This window comes from Besnoitia besnoiti, chromosome IX (assembly GCF_002563875.1).
Source record: "Besnoitia besnoiti strain Bb-Ger1 chromosome IX, whole genome shotgun sequence".
Lineage (NCBI taxonomy): Eukaryota > Apicomplexa > Conoidasida > Eucoccidiorida > Sarcocystidae > Besnoitia > Besnoitia besnoiti.
In genome coordinates, this window is record NC_042364.1 from 1,202,580 (window position 1) to 1,224,445 (window position 21,866).

General features: G+C 57.7%; 2 protein-coding genes across 2 annotated transcripts; both read right to left on the reverse strand.

Annotated features, from left to right (window-relative positions):
- Window positions 1–1,927: 1,927 nt before the first annotated feature.
- BESB_013400 (putative cell-cycle-associated protein kinase SRPK) lies at window positions 1,928–12,536 on the reverse strand (the record flags this gene model as incomplete). The annotated part of the gene is made up of 16 exons (XM_029360070.1): window positions 1,928–2,205; window positions 2,392–2,876; window positions 3,058–3,506; window positions 3,875–4,613; window positions 5,183–5,484; window positions 5,712–5,868; window positions 6,339–6,421; window positions 6,777–6,836; window positions 7,194–7,334; window positions 7,739–7,871; window positions 8,309–8,801; window positions 8,910–9,031; window positions 9,358–9,985; window positions 10,424–10,604; window positions 10,997–11,144; window positions 11,545–12,536. The coding sequence occupies 16 exons, from the start codon at window positions 12,534–12,536 to the stop codon at window positions 1,928–1,930; spliced, it is 5,391 nt and encodes a 1,796-aa protein (XP_029216737.1).
- A 5,122-nt stretch (window positions 12,537–17,658) lies between these two features.
- On the reverse strand, window positions 17,659–21,586 carry BESB_013410 (uncharacterized protein; the record flags this gene model as incomplete). The annotated part of the gene is made up of 7 exons (XM_029360071.1): window positions 17,659–17,975; window positions 18,410–18,519; window positions 18,645–18,707; window positions 18,847–18,928; window positions 19,122–19,214; window positions 19,434–20,159; window positions 20,569–21,586. 7 exons carry the CDS (start codon window positions 21,584–21,586, stop codon window positions 17,659–17,661), a joined length of 2,409 nt encoding a protein of 802 aa, XP_029216738.1.
- Window positions 21,587–21,866: the final 280 nt, after the last annotated feature.

A 21,866-nucleotide genomic window follows, 5' to 3' on the forward strand; every position in this document is an offset into this window, starting at 1 on the left:
AGCGCCCTGCGAAAAGTGCTCCCACGGAAAAAAGCCCGTTTCGAACCTGGCGCTGCCTTTTTTCCCGGTCCCCTCTCTATTCAGCCATGAGGCTTTTCGTGTGCCTCGCGTCAGTGGCAGTTGTGTGGTCGATTGGCTGCAAAGCTCTGCAGGTGAATGAGTCAAGTGGAGCACTACAGAATCCGCACACAAGCAGGTCGAAAGCATGTGCCGCGTGCAAGGCTGCGTGCCCTCACAAACGCAAGCATGCTAAGAGGGGGGCAACTAAGAAGGCGAAGGAGGAGGCAGAGCTTGCATCAGGTTTGAATTCTACGCGCTACGCCCCTTTTGAGTGCCGTACCAACCCATCCACCGTCACAGCAAGGGAACAAGGCGAGACAGAAGGCAAAGCGAAGGGCAAGCGCAGCATGTGTCTCATCACGAATGTCAGCTATCAAAGTTTAGCACTGCAGCGCATAAAGAGATACCGGAGGGGCCGCATGGTCCAACACCGCATCCAGCGCCGGTAACTAGTTTCGTTGTTGTCACCGGTGGTCGGCTCAAGGGGAGACTAAATGCCCATGAACCAGAACAAAATTCCTCGATCCGGGGAGGCGAAGCCTGAAGAGCTGTAGGGCGGGCGGTGGGTTTGTGAAACGAGGCAGAGGGAAAATACAAACCATTTGTAGGCGCCTGCCTCACAAGCTTGAAGGCACCGGTAGGTGTTATAGCTGGATGTACCACCTAGTGTACGAGACGGCTGCGCCTTGCCTCAGACGTAACAGCAGCACTCGAAACGGCAGAGGAAAGTCTGGTGGAAGCTCAGCCCAAGGTCGACGTTGCGGCGCCTTTGGTGAGCATCCCGATTCACGTACGAGTTCTCTTTGCATACTGTGATCAACTAGCAGGCCGCTGTCGCTGGGATAGAAGTAAGAAAAAGCACTAACGCGACAGTCCCTGCGCCCATGTCGTGGGTTAATGATGTAGGCGCCTGAAACAGAGCAGAGAAGAGTGGCCGGCGTCATCAGTCAAGAGAAATATGACGACAACGATGAAGGGTGCATTAGCTTTCTGGAAAAAGCGCAGCGGTTTTTTAGAGGGCTGGCGGTAAAGGTCTGATATGATGGCGACTGAGGCGGGGCTAACTACGTGAGCTGTACACGCGTACGAACTTCAATCCCATGCTGGAAGTGCGACTAGCGAAGCCTTCACTACCGTGAAATGCCTGAAGCCACTGCACACATCAGCGTATATCTGTGCATTAGCTTAACGATTTTCACCGGTATGCTTTAGTGGTCGTTCTGTTTCTGTACGGTTGTCCTAAGTGTACGCCAGTAACCCCCCGAAATATGAAAACCGTGCTGCGACAATGCGTGTAAACTAGCAAAATCTTGCGATTGATACGTTCCCTTCCAGAGTGAAAACGCCAGTGTCAGCATAGCCGGAAAAGGTTGAACGTGGAAGTCTCCATTACTGGGACCTCGCAGAATACCAATACGGTGCGGAAGCACCGCGTGGTCAATCGAAATTGTGTTGTTCCTGTTTCTCACATAAGTTTCCCGACGACTGCGCGGCTCTCAAGCGGACAGCACCGCGCTTTTTGAGGAAGTCAAGGAGAGAAGGCAAAAAGAAACATGGCAAGCTCGTTCTCCTACAATGGCCAAAGCGACACACGAAGAAAACAACGAAGAGCAAAGAACTGAAGGACAACGCGAAACGATATGTACGGCTGCGCTGTGCCAGGGCACGCGTCTAACCGCCGGACGGAGGGTGGAGCAGACATCGGAGAACTGAAGGTGCTTCCCGGGTTGCATCCTCGGTCGGGACGGGTAACTACGACATGCGTGCCGCGCTGTCACCCTTTGAGACACGATTCCCTCCTGTCGCGCTGCAAACGCAAACGACTTTGCGTTCCGACCTCGCGGAGACTCGGGCGTCTCCGCACCCGTCACTGTTGCTGCAGCTGCTGCTGTTGCTGAAACTGTTGTTGCGCCCTCCCTAGCAGGCGAGTGAGGTCCTCCTGCTGACGCAAAAGCTGCTGCTTCAATTTTTCACGCTGGTCTTTCTCGCCCCCCTGAAACTTGTGCTGCATCTGACGTTGAACTCCGTCTTGGGACACCAACTGCTCCAGCTGCTGGTGACGGTGGGCCGGGAACGGGTGGAAGTTGATGCTTGGACAGTCCGGGCGCCACTGCTGGCACGCAGCGACTGCCGTCGGTTGCCACCCTGAAAACAGCGCGTCACACAGCCAGAGTTGCGAATTCCAGAGCGACAAAAAAACTTTATAAAGAGCAGAACCATAAGCACCTACTCTACACCGCCGACGCTCTGCACCGCCCACCATCGGAACTGAGGCCCCCCGCACCCTGGCACCACTCGACAGCCACGAGGCTGGTACGTCTCGGTGCTTACCCCGCTCGTCTTCCTTCCTCGTGACTCCAGAAAATGCATTTTCTCTGCCGCCTCCAATCGGATGCACCTGTTGTGATCCGAAGGACTCGACGCCGGGAGCTCCTGCAAGCGCAAGCTGCTGCGCTGCGCACGTCCCGTACGGAATGTGTTGCTTTAGATCGGACGCGCCGCCGGCTTTGACCTGGGCGCCGGACGACACCGGGCCAGCGTTGTGGCTGTCGAACGAAAAGCAACTGCCGACCTGCCGCTGGTCCTGCTTGAACGCGGCGAGAAGCTCGGCGCTGGTAATCTGTTGTTGACCTTGCACAGGCCACGGGAAGCTCCCGCTCGCCGAGCTGCTGGGAAGCGTGCTGCGGCTGGCTTGTGGCTGGCTGCGACCGTCCGCCCCAGGAAGAAGCACGTGAACGGCACCTCGCGCGTCTGCTCCAGCCACGTCAGTTGTCAAAGCTGCTTCACTCGAAAAGTCGAGATCCGACGCGCAAGTCCTGCACACCGAACGCGACAGAGGCGGGCAACAGAGGACTGATGCACGTGGGGGACCGCCGTCAGCGTCAGTCTCTAGGGTGCCTTGGCAAATATCGTGCGAAGTCGCTCAGCCATGTGCGCAAGCGATTGCCCGTCCTCTGACGGAGTCCCGCCGCCGGGCTGGCAGGGGGGAGGACATACCCTAAAATGCGGCTATCCACGCGCGCGTCGCCGGGCGTGCCCAGAGGAGTAAAAGACGAGCAAGATTGTTGCTGCATGGCCGCGAAGCCGTCGGTACTGTTCAGGACGCGACGATCCGCGCCAATAATGGACGAGGCAACGCCAGCGAGCACTTGCTGGCGCAGCTGCTCCTGTTTGTCGAAAGACTCCGAGCGGCGGTCGGCGCTGCCCAGTTGCTCCTCAGCCCCTAGCGCTTGGCTCAGGCGGGCCACGGGACCCCGCGCAGACGACGACGCCACCGCGGCAAGTTCAGCCGCGGATGCAGGCCCCTGGTCGCTGACAGAGGGCCGCGCCGACAGGGGCGTCCTCAACCCCGTCCCGCGGCCGAGTGCGAAAGACGTGCTTGGCGGCGACGAAGTCGTTGGCGCCTGCTCCACTCGCCCGACGAGAAACGTCTGGTCGAACCCATCCTGAAGGAAAATCACAAAAACCATACGCTCAAGCCAAAATGCGTCACCAGGAATCCCCTCTGGCTTCGTCCCCCTTATGTAAGACGAAGAGCGCCGCTCGCAAAGGAGCTCCATGGCGCGTGCGCGAGGCTTCGCCTGCCTCCTTCAGGTGAATGCCCACAGACCCGCAAGACAGAGCGCTTCTGTTCGGAAAAGAATCCTCGCAATCGCTTCAAAATTCGGCAGGATCGTTCCCTTCTGAAGGTCTATATCCCACAAAGCCCCTCGCCACGCGGCCGCGAGCCCTGCACATGAGCGATGCGTCTGTGTAAACACGGAGGCGGGTGTACGTCGTTACACCTAAGCGCTCATCGAAGTTGCAGACTTACCAAGGAAATGGTTCCTCGGACTGCGACAGGCGAGTCCACGACGGCCCTCGCTGCCGCGCTCACGACGCTGTGTTCCTGTAGAAGCGCCTGCTGTTTTTCCGCCGGCAGAAGCATAAGGAGCTGCTGGAGCTCCTGCGGCGGCAGCTGCGGACTGAAGAGGCTCCCTGCGGCGCCGCTGACTTCAGCGCCGAAAGCAGAGACGGGCTGCTGGGGCGCGCCGAGATGGAACGTCGCTCCGGTGAGCGGTGAGTCTCCCAGAAACGCGGCAGCCGCCCCGCCGCTTCGTGTACTGTTCACTTCTTCGCCTCGCTCCCCGGCTGCCGGCGCTCCCTCGGGTGCGACCCCCGCGGCCGCCGCCGGAGGCAGCGGGCTGCGCGGTTCTGCAGCGAGCGGATACGCCGGGTGAGAGGCCAGCGGCGAGCAGGCCGAGACAGGAGACGTCTGGTCGGGCTGCGGGCCGGCGTGTTCCCCTGCCTCCACAGTGACGACGGGCGAGAGCGTGCCCGGAAGGCGCGCGGCTCCAACCCCGCCCGAGACGACCGCGAGGCCCACAGCCGCCGAGGAGAGAGAGACTGAGCTCGCGCCGGGCGCCGAAGAAGCTGCGGAAGGCCGCGCGAGAGCCGCGACAGCTGCTTCCAGGGCGCCACTCGCGTAGGCGTTCCGCGCGGGCGCGGACGCTCCGCCGGCGCCTGCGACCAGAGGTGACGAGGTGCCTCCCACCAAGGCGGGGGACGCGGGGCTGTGGAGATAAGAGGAAAAAAGCGGAAAGGAGGAGTTTGACGTTGAGGGAAGACCGAGGCCGAGCGAAACCCATCCGAAAAGATGAGAGAAGTGCGAAACGAACTCGTGTGGGAGAGACGAAAGGAGACAGAAAACAAGAGGGCTCCTCCCGCAGCAGCCGTGCTCCTTGGCTGGCGTTGTGTGGGGTGCGCGCGCTCAGACGAATCAGCGAAAGCAGCACACGACGCCTCTCCTCATCAGAAGCATTTCTTTTTTAACAGGAACAGTAGGCAGAGATCAACCGCGTCCCTTCCGAAAACGGGCCTTGCTTCACAAGTTGCACCAAAAACGCCAGGTCTCGGTTCAACTCCCCCCGGGAAAACACAGAGAGCCTAGCAGCTGCGAAGAAAACGCAAGAGAGGCAAACCACGCTGCCCTCAACCCGTCAGTGAACAGTCAAGCAGAAGAAGGCAAGTCGCCAGCAGCAGCGCCTTAGTGCACATGCGTCAGCTTCCTCCTCCACAGCCCTCAAGTCCTCGCTCTCCCTTTTTTTCAGGATGCATGGCCCCCCCCCCCCCCCCGTCTCACCTCTTCGCCGTGGGGGGCGCAGCAAGGGCTGCGACGCCCGTGCCGGCAGCCGCCCCGGCAGATTCGAGGCCTGCCGCGAAGAGACTCTCGTACGGGAGATGCGTGTGCGCGAGGTGCTGCGCGGCGACCAACGCCGCCTGCGAGGCGCCTGGCGCCGCGCCGGAGACTAGCGACGCAGTCAACGCGTCGTGCGCGGCGATGCTGCGAGGCGCAGGCCGCGCCAGGGGCGCATCCTCCTCCTCCGCCGGCGCAGTATGAAGAAGGCCGTCGATCGCCGGATGGCTCACATGCATGTTGCGCCGCTGAAGAGACACCCGGAACACGCACACAACAGATCTTGACCTTATGCGTCCTTTCCGTCTTCACCGACCGTCCACTGGAAACGCGCAAGAGAACGACGGAGAGAGGGAGGACAGTTACGCCTTTCCTAAACCGTGAAGCCCTCGCTGAGAACAGAAAGCACCCCAGTCGGCAGCGCTGCGCAAACAGAGAGAGTCGAATCATGTGGCGCATTCTGGTCGTTGCTCACCATCTGCGCATAGACAATCTCGTCCTGCATGGTGCGCATGCGGAGCCAGGGATGCTGAAGCATCTGGGCCGCTGACTGGCGGTGCTGCGGATCGATGACGAGCATGGGAAGCAGAAAGTCCGACAGCGACTCCGCCTCAATCGCCGGCAGGTGATACCTGAAAACCAGACACGCGCGGAAAGGACACGCTAAAAGACTTGCCGCGAGGCGGCCCTCATAAAAAAGAAAAGTGAAGAGCTCGCGTCCCCTCTTCATTTTTGAGGAATTGCCTTTTAAAAAATATCTCAGAGTAGCCCATAGTTTCTAGACATTATACGCAACAAGTGTGCGCACAAGACCGTCACATCACAGAAACAGGCCGAGGGGGGACAGAAAGCCAACAAAAAAGCGGGCAAAATGGAACAGACGCCGGCAGGGGGACAGCGCGCCCGTGAAATATGCAACAGGCGTGAACACGCAGCGTGCGCGCTGGAAAAAAAAGCCTTCGGCCCGCGCCAGCGAGGACTCGCTCGCCGCCAGCTGGCGAAGAGACGCGGAGAACAGTAGAGGTCCTCGGGGGATCTAGAGGCAATACGGTATCGGCAGCGCGACACGAAGATATCCTGTTTTGCCAAGATGTCAACTCACTTCTCCCGCAGGACGGCATCCAAGGGCCAGAAGCGGAGCTGCTGAATGCGGCGCAGCTGGCTGCTGTTTCCGCGGAAGTATTTCTGCAGCGACACGCAAAAGCAGAAGAAAAAATCTAAAATGAAAGAAAAAAATCAAAACTCGAACCGAGATGGCATCTGCAGGCCGCAGACAACAAGACGAGACCGGGAGAGTGAGCCACAGAATATCGAAGGTCAGCGGAGAGAAAGTGGAGAAAGTAAACGAAGATACACACACTCTATCTGCCACCCGATAACCAGGCAGGTTCACTGGTATAAATGTACGTGCGGACTAGCAGCTGCCACCGCGACAGAAAAAAAAAAAAGCCACAGGGCCGGCGAAATGGATCTAAAAGGAGGGCACAGGGACGATCTCTGCAAGCAGCGAAGGTCTCGGCGAAGCTGCGCAGCGCCTTACGTTCGAGAGCCGCCCGCGGCTGACGAAGTCAGTCGGGAAAAGACCCAGCAGCTCGATAATCTGCAGCACGCAGAAACCGCACAACCCAACGCAATGGTAAAAACGGCGCCGCGAAAGAGACGACTCGGGTGTCTGTCTCTCATGAACAAAGTCATCCTCCGCACTCTAGGCACACGAATGTCTCCGTTTCTGCCGTGTTCGCCGGGGAACGAAACACGCGAGGCACCTCTGGGGCCGTGCGCCCGTAGGCATATTCTGCGGCGTTGAAGTCATCCGTCCGACGCAGGTGGATTTCCGGGTTCACGTCGTCAAGATTCATCGTTATTGAAATATCAAAGACGACGAATCTGGATTGGATAGCTGGATGTGTGAGCACTTCTGAAAGGTTAGTAGACGCAAGAAAGCGACGCCGCGTACCAGCGCCAGATGATCTTCGTCGCGGTCAAAAGACTGCGACGACTTCGGGTCGAAGAGGTAGTCGCCGGTGATCAACTCGAACAGCATGCAGGCAAAGGACCAGACGTCGGCAGAGCAGTCGTAGCCTGCTCGAATGATCACCTGCGAAGTCCATCATACGGAAAAAGAGGAGAAAAAGCTGCACTCCAAGAAGGCGCACGCCGCGGCTGCGCAGAGGACGCGCCCGAACAGCCCCAAAGCGAAGAGGAAGGACAGCAAAGACGGCGAAAACAAGTTGCAAACAAGCTTGAACCCATGGCCCCCAGAAAGGGGCAGTTTATATAAACCTAGGAACCCCATTTTAGCAGATGCAACATGAGAGTCTAGTTTCCGCTGGGGGGAAACCGCGCGGCGCCGGGGTTTTTTCGAATTTTCACGGGCGAGAGGGACGACGGTGGAGAGAGAAGGGTCTACCAGGAAGCAAAGTCGCGCATACACGTCGCCAGCGCGAGCAACGCAGCGAAACAGAGACAGAAAACGAGATGCAACTGGGGATTCCTCCTCACCTCGGGAGAGCGATACTGCCTCGTCTGAATGTCCTCTGTGAAGTGCTCATTGCCCCAGCAGGCGTTCCCCAAGTCGCAGAGCTTGTACACCGCCCTCGGTTGCTCAAAGACAAACGACGAGGGGGGAAGCGGCCTGGGCACAAACGCAACGGAGCCGAAACGTCCGCCTTTCAGAAATCTGGTGCCGCCCTAGTACCTCCGTGCTTCGAGGAGCGTCTCAAACACTCTCTGCCGAAGAAGGGTGTTTGAAGCTCCAGTCCGCACCAAACGGATCTCGATACAGTGTTCGATACTGAGCGGAACACGGAGCTAAGCCTCTGTCTCCTCAGAAAAAGAGAGCTACTCCCTTTCAACCCGACCCCCTCGCGTCTCCGTATCCTCTCCTATACTCGCCCTTCTCTCCCTCGAGCTCTCTCTGGTTCGACTCTCAATGTCTATAGCTGTCGTCCGCGCCTCTCCCTCTCCAAAGATATACATATATGTTTCTCTCTCTCTGTCTGCGTGTGCCTCTCGCTGTCTCTCCCCCTCTCTGTTTACGTCTCTCTTCGTGTCTCGTTCTCTCTCGCTTACTTGATGCAGATGCGTCCCTCCGTGGTGTTGACGACGGTCATCTCCTTCGGGGGGTCTTCGCCCGGCGCAAGCTTCACGTAGGGCCCCCACATGAGGACGTCGCTGTCGTTGGTCGTTCCTTCTTCCTCGCCCTTTTTGGCGGCCGCGGCGTCGCCCTGGGGGCTGTCCCCCTTTCCGGCGCCTCCGCCAGGCGACGCTTTCTGTTGTTTGGCGTAGATGCCCTCGGCGACTGGGTGCAGGAGGAGGTCGTCGTGAAGCAGCGGCAGTTGCTGAGCCTCCTTTCCTGGGACGCGCTTCTTCTTCTGCGCCGCCGCCGCCGCGTCGCCCTCTTCATTCTTCTTCGCAGGAGCTGCCGGTTTGTCGCCGCCGACCTGGGCGCCGGTGGCCGTCGGCGCCTTCGCGTCCTCGCCGGCGGCGGCCTTCGCCTTCTTTCCCTTCTTCCTCTTTCCGCCCTTCTTTCCAGTCGGCTGCGGCCCCTTGTCCTTCGCGTCGCCTGCGTCCTTCGCAGTCTCCTCGCCTCCGGAGGCCTCGCCTGGAGCCTTCGGCGCGGCGGCCTCGCCCTGGCCCGTCTGCGCCTCTTCATCTGAACTGGCGTCCTCACACGCCTCCTCCCTCTCGTCGTAGTCGATCGGGAGCCAATACATCACGCGGCGCCCGCTGCGAGGGCAGCAGTAGGCCGCAGGGCTGCGGAACTGCGAGTAGCCGACGTAGTTATACATGTGCCTGAAACCGCGCAGAGGCGCAAGCCCTCAAACTTAAGTTAGCACACAAATCTAGACTAGGAACGACAGTGTGTCTGCCGCGCAGGCGAGCACGTGAGATCAACGGGCCAACGCAGAAAAAAAAGCAACACACATGCTGGGATGAACCTCGTATGCAGGAATGGGCACTCAATGTGCCGTCACGGGCTCTCGTGTCGTAGTGAACAGAAGCGCCTACACACAGATAGCTGCATAGAAGCTTGCATACAGACACGGAGATACAAATACATATATGTATATGAATATGTATATATATGTATGCATTCTGTTCGGGTGGAGTCGCCTTACTTGTTGAGTGTTCCCTGTACAGCGTGGATGCTGTCTGTATACGAAGTGAGAAGTGACGGGTCTGAGCGGCTCGGGCGCAATTTGCCCTTCACGTAGGGCGGCGTGTTCTCTGCACTTTCTTCTTCTCTTTGGTCCTCCACCTTGCCCGCGGCGGCCCCGTGGAGGTCGCCGGCCGCTTGTGGCTGCCCCTCTGCGTCTTTTCCGCCTTCTGCGTCCTCCCCCGCGTTCTCTGCGCCTGGCTCGTCGTCCTCCTCATCGTCTTCGGCGGCCTCGCCCTTGTCCAGCTTCTCCTCGGCGCCGTCTTTCTCTGCGGCCGCGGCCTCCGCGGCAGCCTGGGCCTTCTTGCGCTGCTTCCTGTTTTGCTTCTTACGCTTTCTGCGTTCGCGCTTGCGGCTCTCTGCAGAAAGCAACGAAGGCACCAGGCCCGCGCCGCCAGTCGGCGGCACCGGCGGCGGCAGCGGGTACGCCGAGACGCAGACGTTCTCAGGCTTCAGATCTGTATGGATGATGTCGCAGACATCATGCAGGTAGGACAGCCCGTAGAGGACGTCTGTCGCCACGCGCCTCACGAGATTCATCGGCAGCCCTCGAAAGTTAAACCGCTTGATCAGCGAGAGCAAGTTCGGGCCTGTGATGCACACGTCAGTCGCAAACGCCTCCAAAACAAAATTCACATATGGCTCCTCTCCTCCCGCCTGCGTGGCGAACTGATTCCCCGCGAAAAGAACCAAGACGCAGCCAGTATAGTGCAATTTCTAAAATGCTGTGTCATGAAAGAGAGGCAGGAGGACCGGACGGAGGTGGCACGCAGCTTCCCTGGGAGAGCAGAGAAAATGCCGACGGAAATAAGGCGCTGACGTCTCTCACGCGTGATACATAGGATAGAAGCGCATGCGGCGCTCGACGCATCCTAGAGTCTATCCAAAAAATCTGGTCGCTCCGACGACGCACGCCAGTGTCTGAAACGCGCTGGGGCGGGGGCGGCGGAGGGGGAGAGGGAGGGGGGGGCAAACAGCGGGTCGGCCACGCAAAAAAGTCGCATGTCTTTTTTGCTGGCAGCACTCACCAAGAACTTCAAAGACGAGGCACATGTGCTCGCCGTGAGGGCCCTTGTGTGTGAAGTTCTCTTTAAAGACAACGACCGGCGGAGGCGTTCGCGAAGAAGTTGGGGAAAAGGGCGGTGGGGGGAGACACGAGTTATTCGTCTCGAGAGGGCCAGCCTCCGCTAGGCGCTCCTTCACAATATCCTGCGCAAAAACAAAGAAGCGCGGGTACGAAAAGCGCTCGTCTGCGGACTGCATGCGAAAAAATGTCGCCGGTGCTCGGGGGTCGGCCGAGAGATTAGTAAGACATCTGCATCCGCTGAAAATCACCAGGATGAAGCCTCAGTGCCCCCTCTCGTTAGTGCATGCCAAAGGTGCCGGCAAGAAGGCTTGTGGCCGCGAGCATGCAGACCGAAAGCAAGCGCGAGTCACGACGCGGAACGAAACCCAGCCCTCTGCCAAGAAGCCACGAAGCACCCTTCGTCCAAGGCCTTATGACTGCTCAAGGAGGTGTCCTTCTCAGAACAGTTCCGTCATCCTTCCCCACCCCCCCCCCTTCTCCCCTCTCCCCCGATCGCAGTCCCAGCTGGACGTACACTGTAGCTCTTGGAGGCTTCTCGCCAGATCGCGTTCTCGACGCCTTTCTTGACGGCCGTGAGAAGATGCACTTCGTCGACAGCCGCCTCTGTATAGTGCTTTGCGCTCTTCTGAAATTTGATCGCAACGTACTCCAAAGGCGACGACCTGAAGACATTCGCGCAACACGCAACGCCGCACAGATGTTGAAATAAAGGTACCTGTCTGCTCTCCCGTGCCCCCCCAGACGTCCCTACCAGCACCTCTAGGCTGCAAAACGTTCTCATGAGACGAGCGAATCCATGCGCGACGCATGCGTGAACCGTGGCGCATCAGTGCACACGCTCCAGATTGGAGGAGAAACGTAACGCCTGCTGTCGGCGCCGGCCTGAGACTGAGGAGCCTCCCCCCCCCCCACCAATAAAATACACGACAGAACCTTTGTAGTTTTCATTATATCCAGGTGATGGGTTTCTTCCAGAAACAAGTGAAATCACGCGAGTCCCCGGAATCCGCTGGGCCGCGTTGCGCGCTCCCTCGCCCTCTCTCCGCGCCGATTTCGACGTACTGAAGATCTGTAGCGAGCCAGACGGTGCTGAAATGCCCCCATCCCAGCTTGGCTTCGATTCGATAGCGGCGGTTGTAGATTTCGCCAATTTCTACGGGATGGTATCCACCCTTTTTGTACTCCTTGGCGTCCTCATCGTCGCTTTCGGTGAAGTACATGTCGCTCTCCATGTTGGCTCGCGCTGCGTCGTCGTCTGCGTCTGCGGCGTCGCCCTGGGCGCCCGCAGAGCCCACACCGGGGGCGACCGAGCCGGTGGTTTCTCGCGAGGCCCCGCCCGAGCCGCACGCGTCGGGGCTCTTCCGCGAGCCGGGGCTGGCGTCATCTTCCTGCTGACTCAGATCGCCAGCAGAGTCCCCGTATTCGTCTTCGTCCTCATCGTATTCATCGTCCTCGCCTTCGTCGTCGCCGCTCATGTCCAGGGGAGGATTGCTCTCGTCGTCGTACCCTTCCTCAACTTCTTCCCCCGGCGACGAGTAGGACGAGTCGCCTTCTTCGTTGTCGATTCGGCGCGGCGACGTCTCGAATTCGTCGTCGTCGGACTCGTGCTTGGAATACTGTCCGTCGCTGTCTGTGACGCTCCATTCGCCCTCTTCCTCTCTCGGCTCGACACCATCGCCCTCCTCGCCACTGCCTCCGTACTCGCGCTTCTCGACGCTGTTTCTGGAGTCGACCCCGCCCTGCGCCGCGCGCGCCTGGCGCTGACGCGGCTTCCCAAGCATCTCCACTGCGCCGCCTCCAGGCAGATGAACTGAGCTGGACACCGGCGAGAAGAAGGATGTGTCGTCGTCGTGGAACGCGTGCGGCGCACCACTTCCTGAGACGAGACGTGGAGCATCTCCTGAGCACGTGATCTCGCCGCTGCTCCCCGCCCCGTCGTCCTCGCTCGCCAGCTGCAGTCGACCTGCTGCTGCAGCCGCGGCGAGTGCACCTGGCGGCGGCGCGCCACCTCCCTTCTTCTTCCTCTGCCGTCGGCGGTTTCGCTGAAGCACCATGATGCCGCTTCCTCGAAACGTTCTCAACAGAGCCGCCCCCGCGCGAGCGACGTTCCACCTGGGAAGAGATCCCTACACAGAAGAGAAATTGACCAGCCGCTCGGCAGCCTCCCCTTCCTCTCATGAACGCACGCTGGGCGCCGAAAACATCGCCACTAGAGCGAAGAACCGAAAATTCGCGAGGCGAGAAAACGCGGAACACCAGCAAAGAGCGAGCCGCTGCAGGCGACACGGTCCTCAATTCGTCCAGGCACGCAGACGAGACGGCGAAAAGGCAAAGCAAGAAACGAAACAATCGAAAAGTGGGATCAGAGCGCTCGCCTCTAGGAAGCTAATTCAACGAAGAGAGGCAAAAGGTCCGTTCCTCGTTCGACTTGCACTCTCCCCGCGGCAAACACAACTGCTGCACGCCACACAGCCAGACGGGTCTGCTCTCCAGCGTCACACAGCCATCTAGTACAAGTCGCTCAAGACGCTAGTTACACGCCAGGCAGGGGTTTGGGGGGGGGGGGGGGGCGACACGCGGTTGAGACGCATTTTTCGGTACGAAGTGCTTCGTCGTGGCAACGCCTATGGACTGCCGGTCCGTCAACTCCTCACGATTTGCAATCACAGCGTGTCAAAGCCGCTCCCTGGTGTACAACACCCCGGCCTCCCGACCGCCAGGTGTTTGTACACCGAGGCGTTCGCGAACCGACGGGAGAGGTAGACGGAAACGAACCCGGAGAGCAGAGACGCTCAGAGGTGCGGCCGGAGAGAAGCGGGCACCTCCCTACCACCGGAAGGCGCGACGCGACAAGACAGGAGATCCCCGCATCAGGGAGGGGTGTGTACGACGCTAGCCGTCCAAGAAACACGAAACAAAAAACAGGCAAGCTGGGAGCAGCTTTGCGCCGTGACAGGCTCTTAAAAGAAACGGTCGCTGGTCGGCCAACGGGAACATGCGGAAAAATAGTGGGAAAAATAGTCCCAATCGTCTCAAATCTTGACGTAAAAGTCGGGAACGAAAACGCCACGGTTATGGTAATCTGTCTAGGAAGAAAAGAGACGGCCTTCTGCCTCTTGTCAGGCTGCGAAGGCAGCTCCGAGAATGGGGAGCACTGGAGTACGCGAGAATTCACGAAAACGAGGAAGGAAAAACGAAGCACAATAGATGTCGATACAGAAGAAAAAGATCACAGAGAGAAGGGGAGTAAACAAGGCAAAAAGTGGCAATGGACGGGGATGATGACCGTGCCTGAAGACTACGGAAGAAAAAGAAAAGAAGGGGGCGTATCCGTCCTTGAGGAAGAAGGGGTGAAGGAGGCGCTGTGGTATTTAGGTGCAGATGTCGGACGTAAAAGGAAGGAAAGACGCCAGTGAAATTGAGGTCGCAGACAAGAGTAAACGGCGGAGACACGGTTCCTGAAAATTTCCGACCGTGACTACGGGGTTATCGAGAGGTCGGAATCATAAGAATTTGCCAGGCACGCTGATGCCAGGGGAACATTTCCCCCCGGACTCTTCTCGCAGTGACACAACCACAATTTGGCACGCAGCGGCCACTCGCGCTGCTGGCGTCACCGCGCAGGAAACCAATTTTCAGCGGCACACCCACGCACGTCTGGTCTTTCCCTCCAGCATTGGGACCGGTGTTAGGAGCACCCCCCTCCGCCGTTCGTTACCCACGAGCAACACGCCGCAGCCGGTAGCCCAGGTCTGGCAAAGGTTGCAGGAGAGGGGTACAACCTGATTCTATTTGTCGGACGGGGCCGGCTGAAATGACCCTGCCGACGTAACTTTGCGCGGAGCTGCGCGACCGTTCTGTGTGACCCCTCTCTGCTGCGCCGCGTCTATTCTCGTCTCGTCCAGCGTTTTTTCGAGTCTCGTCTGAAACGGTGGTGAGAAGGTGAAGCAGGCACCGCTGGAACAACGCCTTTGTTCAGGGAAGAAAAAACAAACGCGTCGTTGTCTGTGCCCAAAGCAGCTGCAGCTCGCGTAGACCAAGCCGGCGGCCCGGCCACCTCAGTGTCGAAACCCCGATGCAACTGAGCCTCCGCTCCGCGGAAAACGTGCCCGTCAGTTGTGATTCGCGTCATTTATTTCCTGCCTGGCAAGCAGGGGCTGATTTGCTTGCGAACCCACGCGTATCAGGGGTCAGCTCTAATTGAGACGCACTACTACGTACGCCACTGTAGCCTGCTACTGGGGCCGCGTCTCGAAATTTCCCGGAGGTGGGGGCCGGGGAGCCAGAGCCGGGGGCGATACTGAGAATTCAAAAACTACTGTCGCCCGATGAATCCGCAATCGGACCCTCCCTTGGAGGATGGTAAGGAATCAAGAGATGGTAGATGGTCAGCTTCGGTTGCCTAGATTTCCGTCCGTGCGCGTGGCCTACCTTCCAGTTGCGAGGAGTTACGCTCGCGCTATGTGGAAAACCATATAGCGCGAGCGTACTCTGGCAACTGACACTTTTTATCCCTTACCGTTGTTGGTTCGTGGCTGCAAGGATGAAGATCTCATTGTCATACGTGAGCGCGTCATTGCAGCGCTGTGGAACGACTTCAAACTCGTAGGAAAAGCAGCCGCCAAACGCCGGCGCATGCGTCACGTGCGTGAATGAGTTGGAGCAGAAAGCCACTAGTTCATGGCCCATCGAGTTGCAGTTTGCGGCGAGTGTCGAGCCGCGTTTTTTAAATACTCGACATGATAGTACGAGGGTGGAGCTAATGCCTTCTAGTGTTACACCGAGGCTGTTTCTTGCCGGGGGGGTGTCCAGTAGACCAACCCACTGACGAGGTGAGTTTTGACTTTCATTTGTTTGACACAAAACCGTGAGGAGTAAGCGTGTACCAAATGCGGTAAGATCTCTTCTGAACAGAGCATGGGACAGCGTTAAACGGTTCCATTGAAGGAGGGAGGCTGTTCAGACAGGGCGCAAACCGAATCATCCATACGAGTAACTCTGTAACAACAGACCACAGGTGTAGCTTGTCACTGAGCATCCGGCGCTCCGGGGACGGCTTCTGCTTTATCAGCCGCCACGATGCTGAACTTCACACGGTGCTCGGCGATTTTAGCAGGACAGGCTGGACCGAGAGGAAGCGTTCGCAAGAGGCCGTGGTCTACAACGGATGCGAAGGCACGCATACGCACGTTGCGCCGTTGTTCATGTCTGTTTATGTGGGCAGAGTGCCATACTTCTTTTCGTGCACCTTGGGTGTAGGCAGTTCTTTGTCACAGTTCTGTTTCGTAGTCGTCCACAGGTTGCCAGTATTCGCTCGCACAGACACAGTATGACCTCTTCGAGGACGCTGGCGCGGACCAGGGTAGTTCTCAAGACGACAGGAAAGAAAACTGAAGCAGTCGAATACGCATAGGAGCGCCACCGTTGTGCAATTGTGTTGTGTATGTGCTGCGGAGAGTTAGCTCGTCGCTATGTCCCTATTCATCCTTTAGATGGATGTGTCATGTGGTCGCATGCCTCGAGGATCGCTAAGTTCGTGACTGTGAGGTGCCGTGGAAATCGATAGTCGAAACGCCAGACAGGGCCTATACAGTCGCGATGCCTTCCTACCTGTTCCAAGAAACAGCCGACAGAATTTGCCAACGCATATGCAGCAGCTGATGCTCTCGCCGAGAGCTTTAGACAGAACTACATGGGCGCTGCGATCCCGGATGGATATGTGCCCTGATGCGGACACACTAGCCCACATGCCGCTGTAGTCATCCGTGAGAAAAGAAAGACAAACTACCGGCTCAGGCTGGCTCTTGAACACCCGGATACAGTCAGCCGTCTCTACGTCCCAAATTCGAACTGATCTGTCGAGCGATCCTGATAAGACAAGGCACACAGGCGCTTGCACCCGTACCTGAGGTTGCGCACGCAGAAAGGGTAGTTTTATCCAGTTTTTCGCCGCCTCCAACGGGTAGCAGTGAACGAGCAGCTGACGGGCGGCTTCGGGTACAGTCGTCTCCGCGAACATAAGCCAAAAATAGTCAGGCTCGAAGGGGAATCCCCGACGAGAGGTACCCAGTATCCAAGAGGGAACCGGCAAGTTGCCGACGTGCTTCGTTATAGTGTGGATACTGCGCAGGCGCTGCACGCCCCGTCGCTGCTGAAACACTTACCCGATATGAGATGCATCCCGGAGCTGCATAGGCATGTTATTCCATCCTGGAGGGTAAGACACCAGAAGCATAGATCGTGTCTGTGAACCTGTTGTTGTTCGGAGTTCCAGCATCTAACTGGGAGCATATTGATACTGATCATCTTACTTCATGGCCCAGAAGTTCATCATCTGTTGTCATCGATGGCAGAGTCCATTTGGATATGGCGTGTCCGTTTCCCGCTGAAAGCGCGTAAATCCATGCATAAACATGATTTATTTCTGTCACTCTGCAGGTACGGCGTGCCCAGCCCGCATCCCCCCTACTCGCTGGGGGGCGGGGGGGGGGGGGGGGGAAGAACTTCTGGAGACAGTTTGTTCCCTATCTACCATATCATCTAATTGGTTTTATTTTCTTACAAACGGCCCGCCTGCCACAGCACTCACGTGGAGTTTTCTACAGGTAAGCGCAGCGGGGTGTCAACGTATGATGCGGGCAGGACGCTCGAACGGAAGCCTCAGCGTGTATAATGATGCTTGATGGCCTACCAGTGAAGAAGCAACGCTGCTCGTCGAAGGACACACAGTACAATACCTCGTCGCCTCCTCCGCCGCTGTGGGGAATATCCGCTAGCTGATCCTGGGACAACAGGCAGCAGGAGTGTCAAGTTCCAGGACTTGACAGCGTTCCTTAGTCCGACCTCCCGATTTACCTGCGTTGCACATTTGGATGCAGTGTTGGCTCATCTGCAGCGGGGCGACGGATAAAGAAGTACTCTAGACAACACCGGTAGAAGCCCCAACTGAGCCGCGGCAAACCGCATGCGGTGCTCACAATGCAGATTAGTAATTTGCTCTCATGCAGGGCATAGGGAGATCGTTCACCGTACTTACCGGCAAGCTTCTAGTACAACTTTCAGCTGTAACAGGATGACGACGCCGTTCCGCGGATACTGAGGTCGCTGTCCAGTTACCCGCGCCCCACAGACGACATGGGCTGCGCTCGACTTCGCACGAGTCTTATATATTAGAACTTAAGCACGGCGTGTGTATGTGGCACACCTTACAATAAATTTCGTTGTGACTTCGCCCGTCTCTCCGTCGGCCCGAATCTCAGTGACGTTCAACCTTCCGTCATACCCGCATGTCAGCATCTGATAAATATGAGGAGCTGGCGACGTTTCGCGGTCGACGCTAGGAGTCGCAGGAATCGAAGGAACTAGGACTGACCCAGCGTCTCCCGACACTGCAGCAGCGACGGCTCTACTTCTTCTCCGCCCTTCATATTTTGCGGCGAGACCTGGCCGCCACGAGCACATGCCGGTCACGCTGTTGATGTGGATGTGATGGCCTGGCAGGTCCATGACAGCACCCAAGCATAAGAGGCCGCCAAACAGCGATATCTTCTGCTGACAACTTGGGAGCGAGCACGTGACAAGCACTAACGACCAGATGAGTGACCGGAAGGTCGAGACCCATCTGTTTGAATCATTGTCTGTGGTGCATTTTAAAAGTCGGAGCGACGCGTGAGTATATGACAGACCATACCGCGACAAGCAGGAATAGGGAATGAAAGTACACTGATGACATATCTCCCGACAAGATCGCCTGCTGTGTGGCTAGCGGAAACATGAAAGTCACTGGCGCGGGTTCTACTGGACTGAGCTGCGACGGCTTTTTATGTGGTCGGCCATCGCCGTCCGTCGCATGTTCACACGGAAAAAGACCAGCAAAGGTTGACAAATGTTCGGGCCAACTGCTTTTTACAGAAGCGGCACGGCTCACCTTTCTGATTGTGGACCGAAAACGATGTAAAATCCTTTAAACTCCAGAACCGGACATCTCCATCTTCGTGGCCTGTCACGAAGCCGTTCAAGTTGTCCAGTAGCATCCAGCTGTTGCGTTCGAAAAAACACCGGACACTCGTGGGATCTTCACGTTTTCCCCCGACTCGCAAGCTGTCAACTGTGTGCATCCTTGGAGCCTTCTGCCCCAGCCGATGGCGGGGACGACATCCTACCTGGATATGTCTGGATGTTTGTGCCGAAGCACGCGTGTGCATTGTCTTTTCTGAACATCCCATCTGATACGCAGAAGAAAACAACACGCCACAGCAGAACCCGCATCCACCGGCTCGACAGGCGACGGTTTGCCTTCCGTTGATTCCCAGGGTTCGACCAGTTTTGTGATCTCATCCTGTATGGGGTCAGAGCCAGCCTTACTGACGGATTGTCTTATCGTCCGACGCCGAGTAAACGTAGCCGCCGTCCGGTGTCGACTGCCAGAAGAGATTCGTGACGACGCCTGTGGTAAAGGCGAAAAGGTGCGGTCAACGAATCAGGCCGGCGCGGGTCGGCATCGCAAGGGCACCTCAGCGAGTCGAGCGGCACCACTGGTGTTCGGGAGCCGTTTTCTCAACAACGCTAATCGCGATCGCGTCTTTCCTGCAATGAGTTCTCCTGCAATGAGTTCTCTGCGGTAGGGGGCGACAACTCACCCTGATGACCGGAGAGCACAACCTCTTCCGTGGTTTCCACGAGATCCACCAGGAGCAGCTCGTGGGCGGTCACGGCGATCACCTGCGAAGACTCTGCAGCAGAAGAATGAAGCAGCAGAGTCAGCGTCTACAAGGCAGGGTTATTACGCCGCTGTGCGACCGGCAACCTGTCAAAGCGTGAGCGTGGCATCGGTGAATGCAGGGAAGGAGCACAGGAGTGGCTTGGAACCGATGCACACTGGAGTTTTTTTTTCTAGCTTCCTGCGAGGCGCCGCCCTGGCGTTCTTGCGCTTGGCTCTCCTGTCGTCTTACCCTTTGCATTGCACAAAGAAAGAATCCGACTCTCCGCAACCTGCTGAGAATGCACGCGCTCTTTAGAGTAGACGTTGTAGAACGAGAGACAGCCGTAGTCATCTCCCACCAACAGCAGGTTGAAGGAAGTAATCCACGCGCATGCAGAGTAGCAGCAGCCCTCGGGATTTTCTTCCTTCCAAGAAACCTGGCCAGCGACCGGGTCGACGACGGAGATTGACGCTTCACTGCCAAGTGTGGCCAGCGCGGACTCCAGTGGCAACGAATACACTTTGCGCAGCCCCAGCGCGTGAACCGGCAACTTGGATTGTATTCGGAAAGGCACAGGTAGCACGACACTGCGGATCACTTCCACCGCAGGCACGCTTGAACGGAGGAGATTCTCCCCTGGCGCCTGGGAATCGTGCCGTACCTCTTGCGTCAAAAGACTCCCCCAGTACGACGTATTGCACAGCAGGCTACTGTAGAGTCTGCCTCCGCCAAGCGCTGTGCCTGCGCGTTCCCGTGTTTCCATCCACACGGAGGCCCTTTCTTGCGTGTGCAGACAGGCGGGCGGCGCTCCGCCGCCCCCAACAACGGGGTTCGCGGGCACGTTCGTTTGCGTATTATCCAGAACAAGAAGGGCTCCGTCCGTCGACCCGCAGTACAAACTGATGCGGTCCCCGTTGCAGCGAGCGGCCAAACTGTTGTACCATGCCTTCTTGTTAGACAACGCAAGCTTTGTCGCTGCATAATCCAGCACGACCATGACAGCTTCCACGCCGTGCTTCCTTGCCATGAAAAAGCAACCCGTGTGTACCGCTTGTGCTTTGAATACTTACATATGTTCGCCGTTGAGAGTAAGGGTGACTTGCTGTCGCTCGAGCTACTGGGAAGATACCAGGCGCCACATGTATGTGAGCAGACACTGTAGAGAATAGCCGCGCGTGTGGAGGCTGTAGATCAGCCTTGCGGACTTCGAGGGTCCTCCACTTTAGGAACGGCACTGTCAGAGGAAACCGCGCTACGCATAGTTGAAACCAGTGTACACTGAAGCGCCAGCGCGTCTTTGTGTGCTGCGGCGTTCTACCGGAGACTGCGGCACGCAGGTGGCCCTCCGCACGCTGCGAGGACAAGTGAATGCAACCGTACTTACTGGGATGGTAGATAGAGTGGGCGAAAATCCTCGCAGCAACAGCAAACTGCGGGTGTTTGAGACTATCTGCGGTAGGATCCGTTCGGAAGATCAGAACTGTTCCGTCAGTCGAGGCTGAGAAGAGGTACGGGAAGCAGTACGCCAGAGCCACGATAGCGCCCCCATGGGAACAGAGAGTCCGTACGCATACGAGCTTTCTGGGTTCCACAACCCAAAGCTTGATGCTCCTATCGGCGGAGCCAGTGAACAAAAAACCCAACTCCTCTTCGACAGTGCCAGACCGGGCCAGCGCGCTGTTCATGGCGGCTGCGGCGTTTGCACTGGGCTTGGTTTCGTTTCGCGGTTTCTCGCGATCCTCCCTCAGTGCCCGATCTGGAGCGAGGGTTTTGAGGAATATCAGGGAGCTAACAGTGCCTGTGTGTCCGGTAGCTGTCAGGACAGAAGGATTGTTGTTGGAGGACTGCTCGTCGGAGGAAGGGGCAGAACTGAAAGGTTCTTTCCACAGCATGACCGTGCCAGTACTTAGCCCGAGAAAGAGATTCCGCTCCGAGATGTCAAAGTGAGCACACATGATCTCGGGGGGCGATTCTGTCGCAGAGCGTACTGACATTTTTTCTGACCAGAACGCCTTGTGCCGGCGGACTGACTGCACATGAAAAGCCACAAATTTCCGCGGCCCTCTTTCGCTCTGGTCCGTGGAAGCACCCCATTCGACAGGGCTCCCTCCACACCCTGCCGATAGGTCAGATTGCCTTCTGTCACGTCCAGCTCGAGAATAAATCGAGTGGCGAGCAGTGCGTGGCGATGAGAGTTTCTGATGCCCTCCATGGGGATATACATTCGCAAACATCGACTGCCGACGAGGGCCTAAAGTCGAAACGTTGACCAGACGCGGCCTGACCGTTCTTGCCCCTCCAACAATTGTCGGCCCGCTTGTTGTGCCTCTTCCGAACTGGGGAGTTTTCCATAAGCCAGTCGATACACCGGCTCTTAGGCTGTCCTTCGTCAACTCCTCCATCGTGTCTCAAACTCTGCTAAAGCCTCCAATCGGCTAAGGACATTCATACCGAAGCCGGTCTGAATAAGTGGCAAAGATTTTCGCAGCACCCAGTCGCTGGCGGGGTGGCTGGTGAAGAGCAAATCTGGCTATTCATAGAGGGCGACGCTTTGCGCGACAGTGGTGTAGCAATGCAAGCTTCGTTTCCTGTAGCTTCTGGACGACAACTAATGCACAGCCGCTGCAGCGGCGGTGCGACACGCGGGGACCTCCACAGAAGGTAAATAGAGGAAGAGAAAAA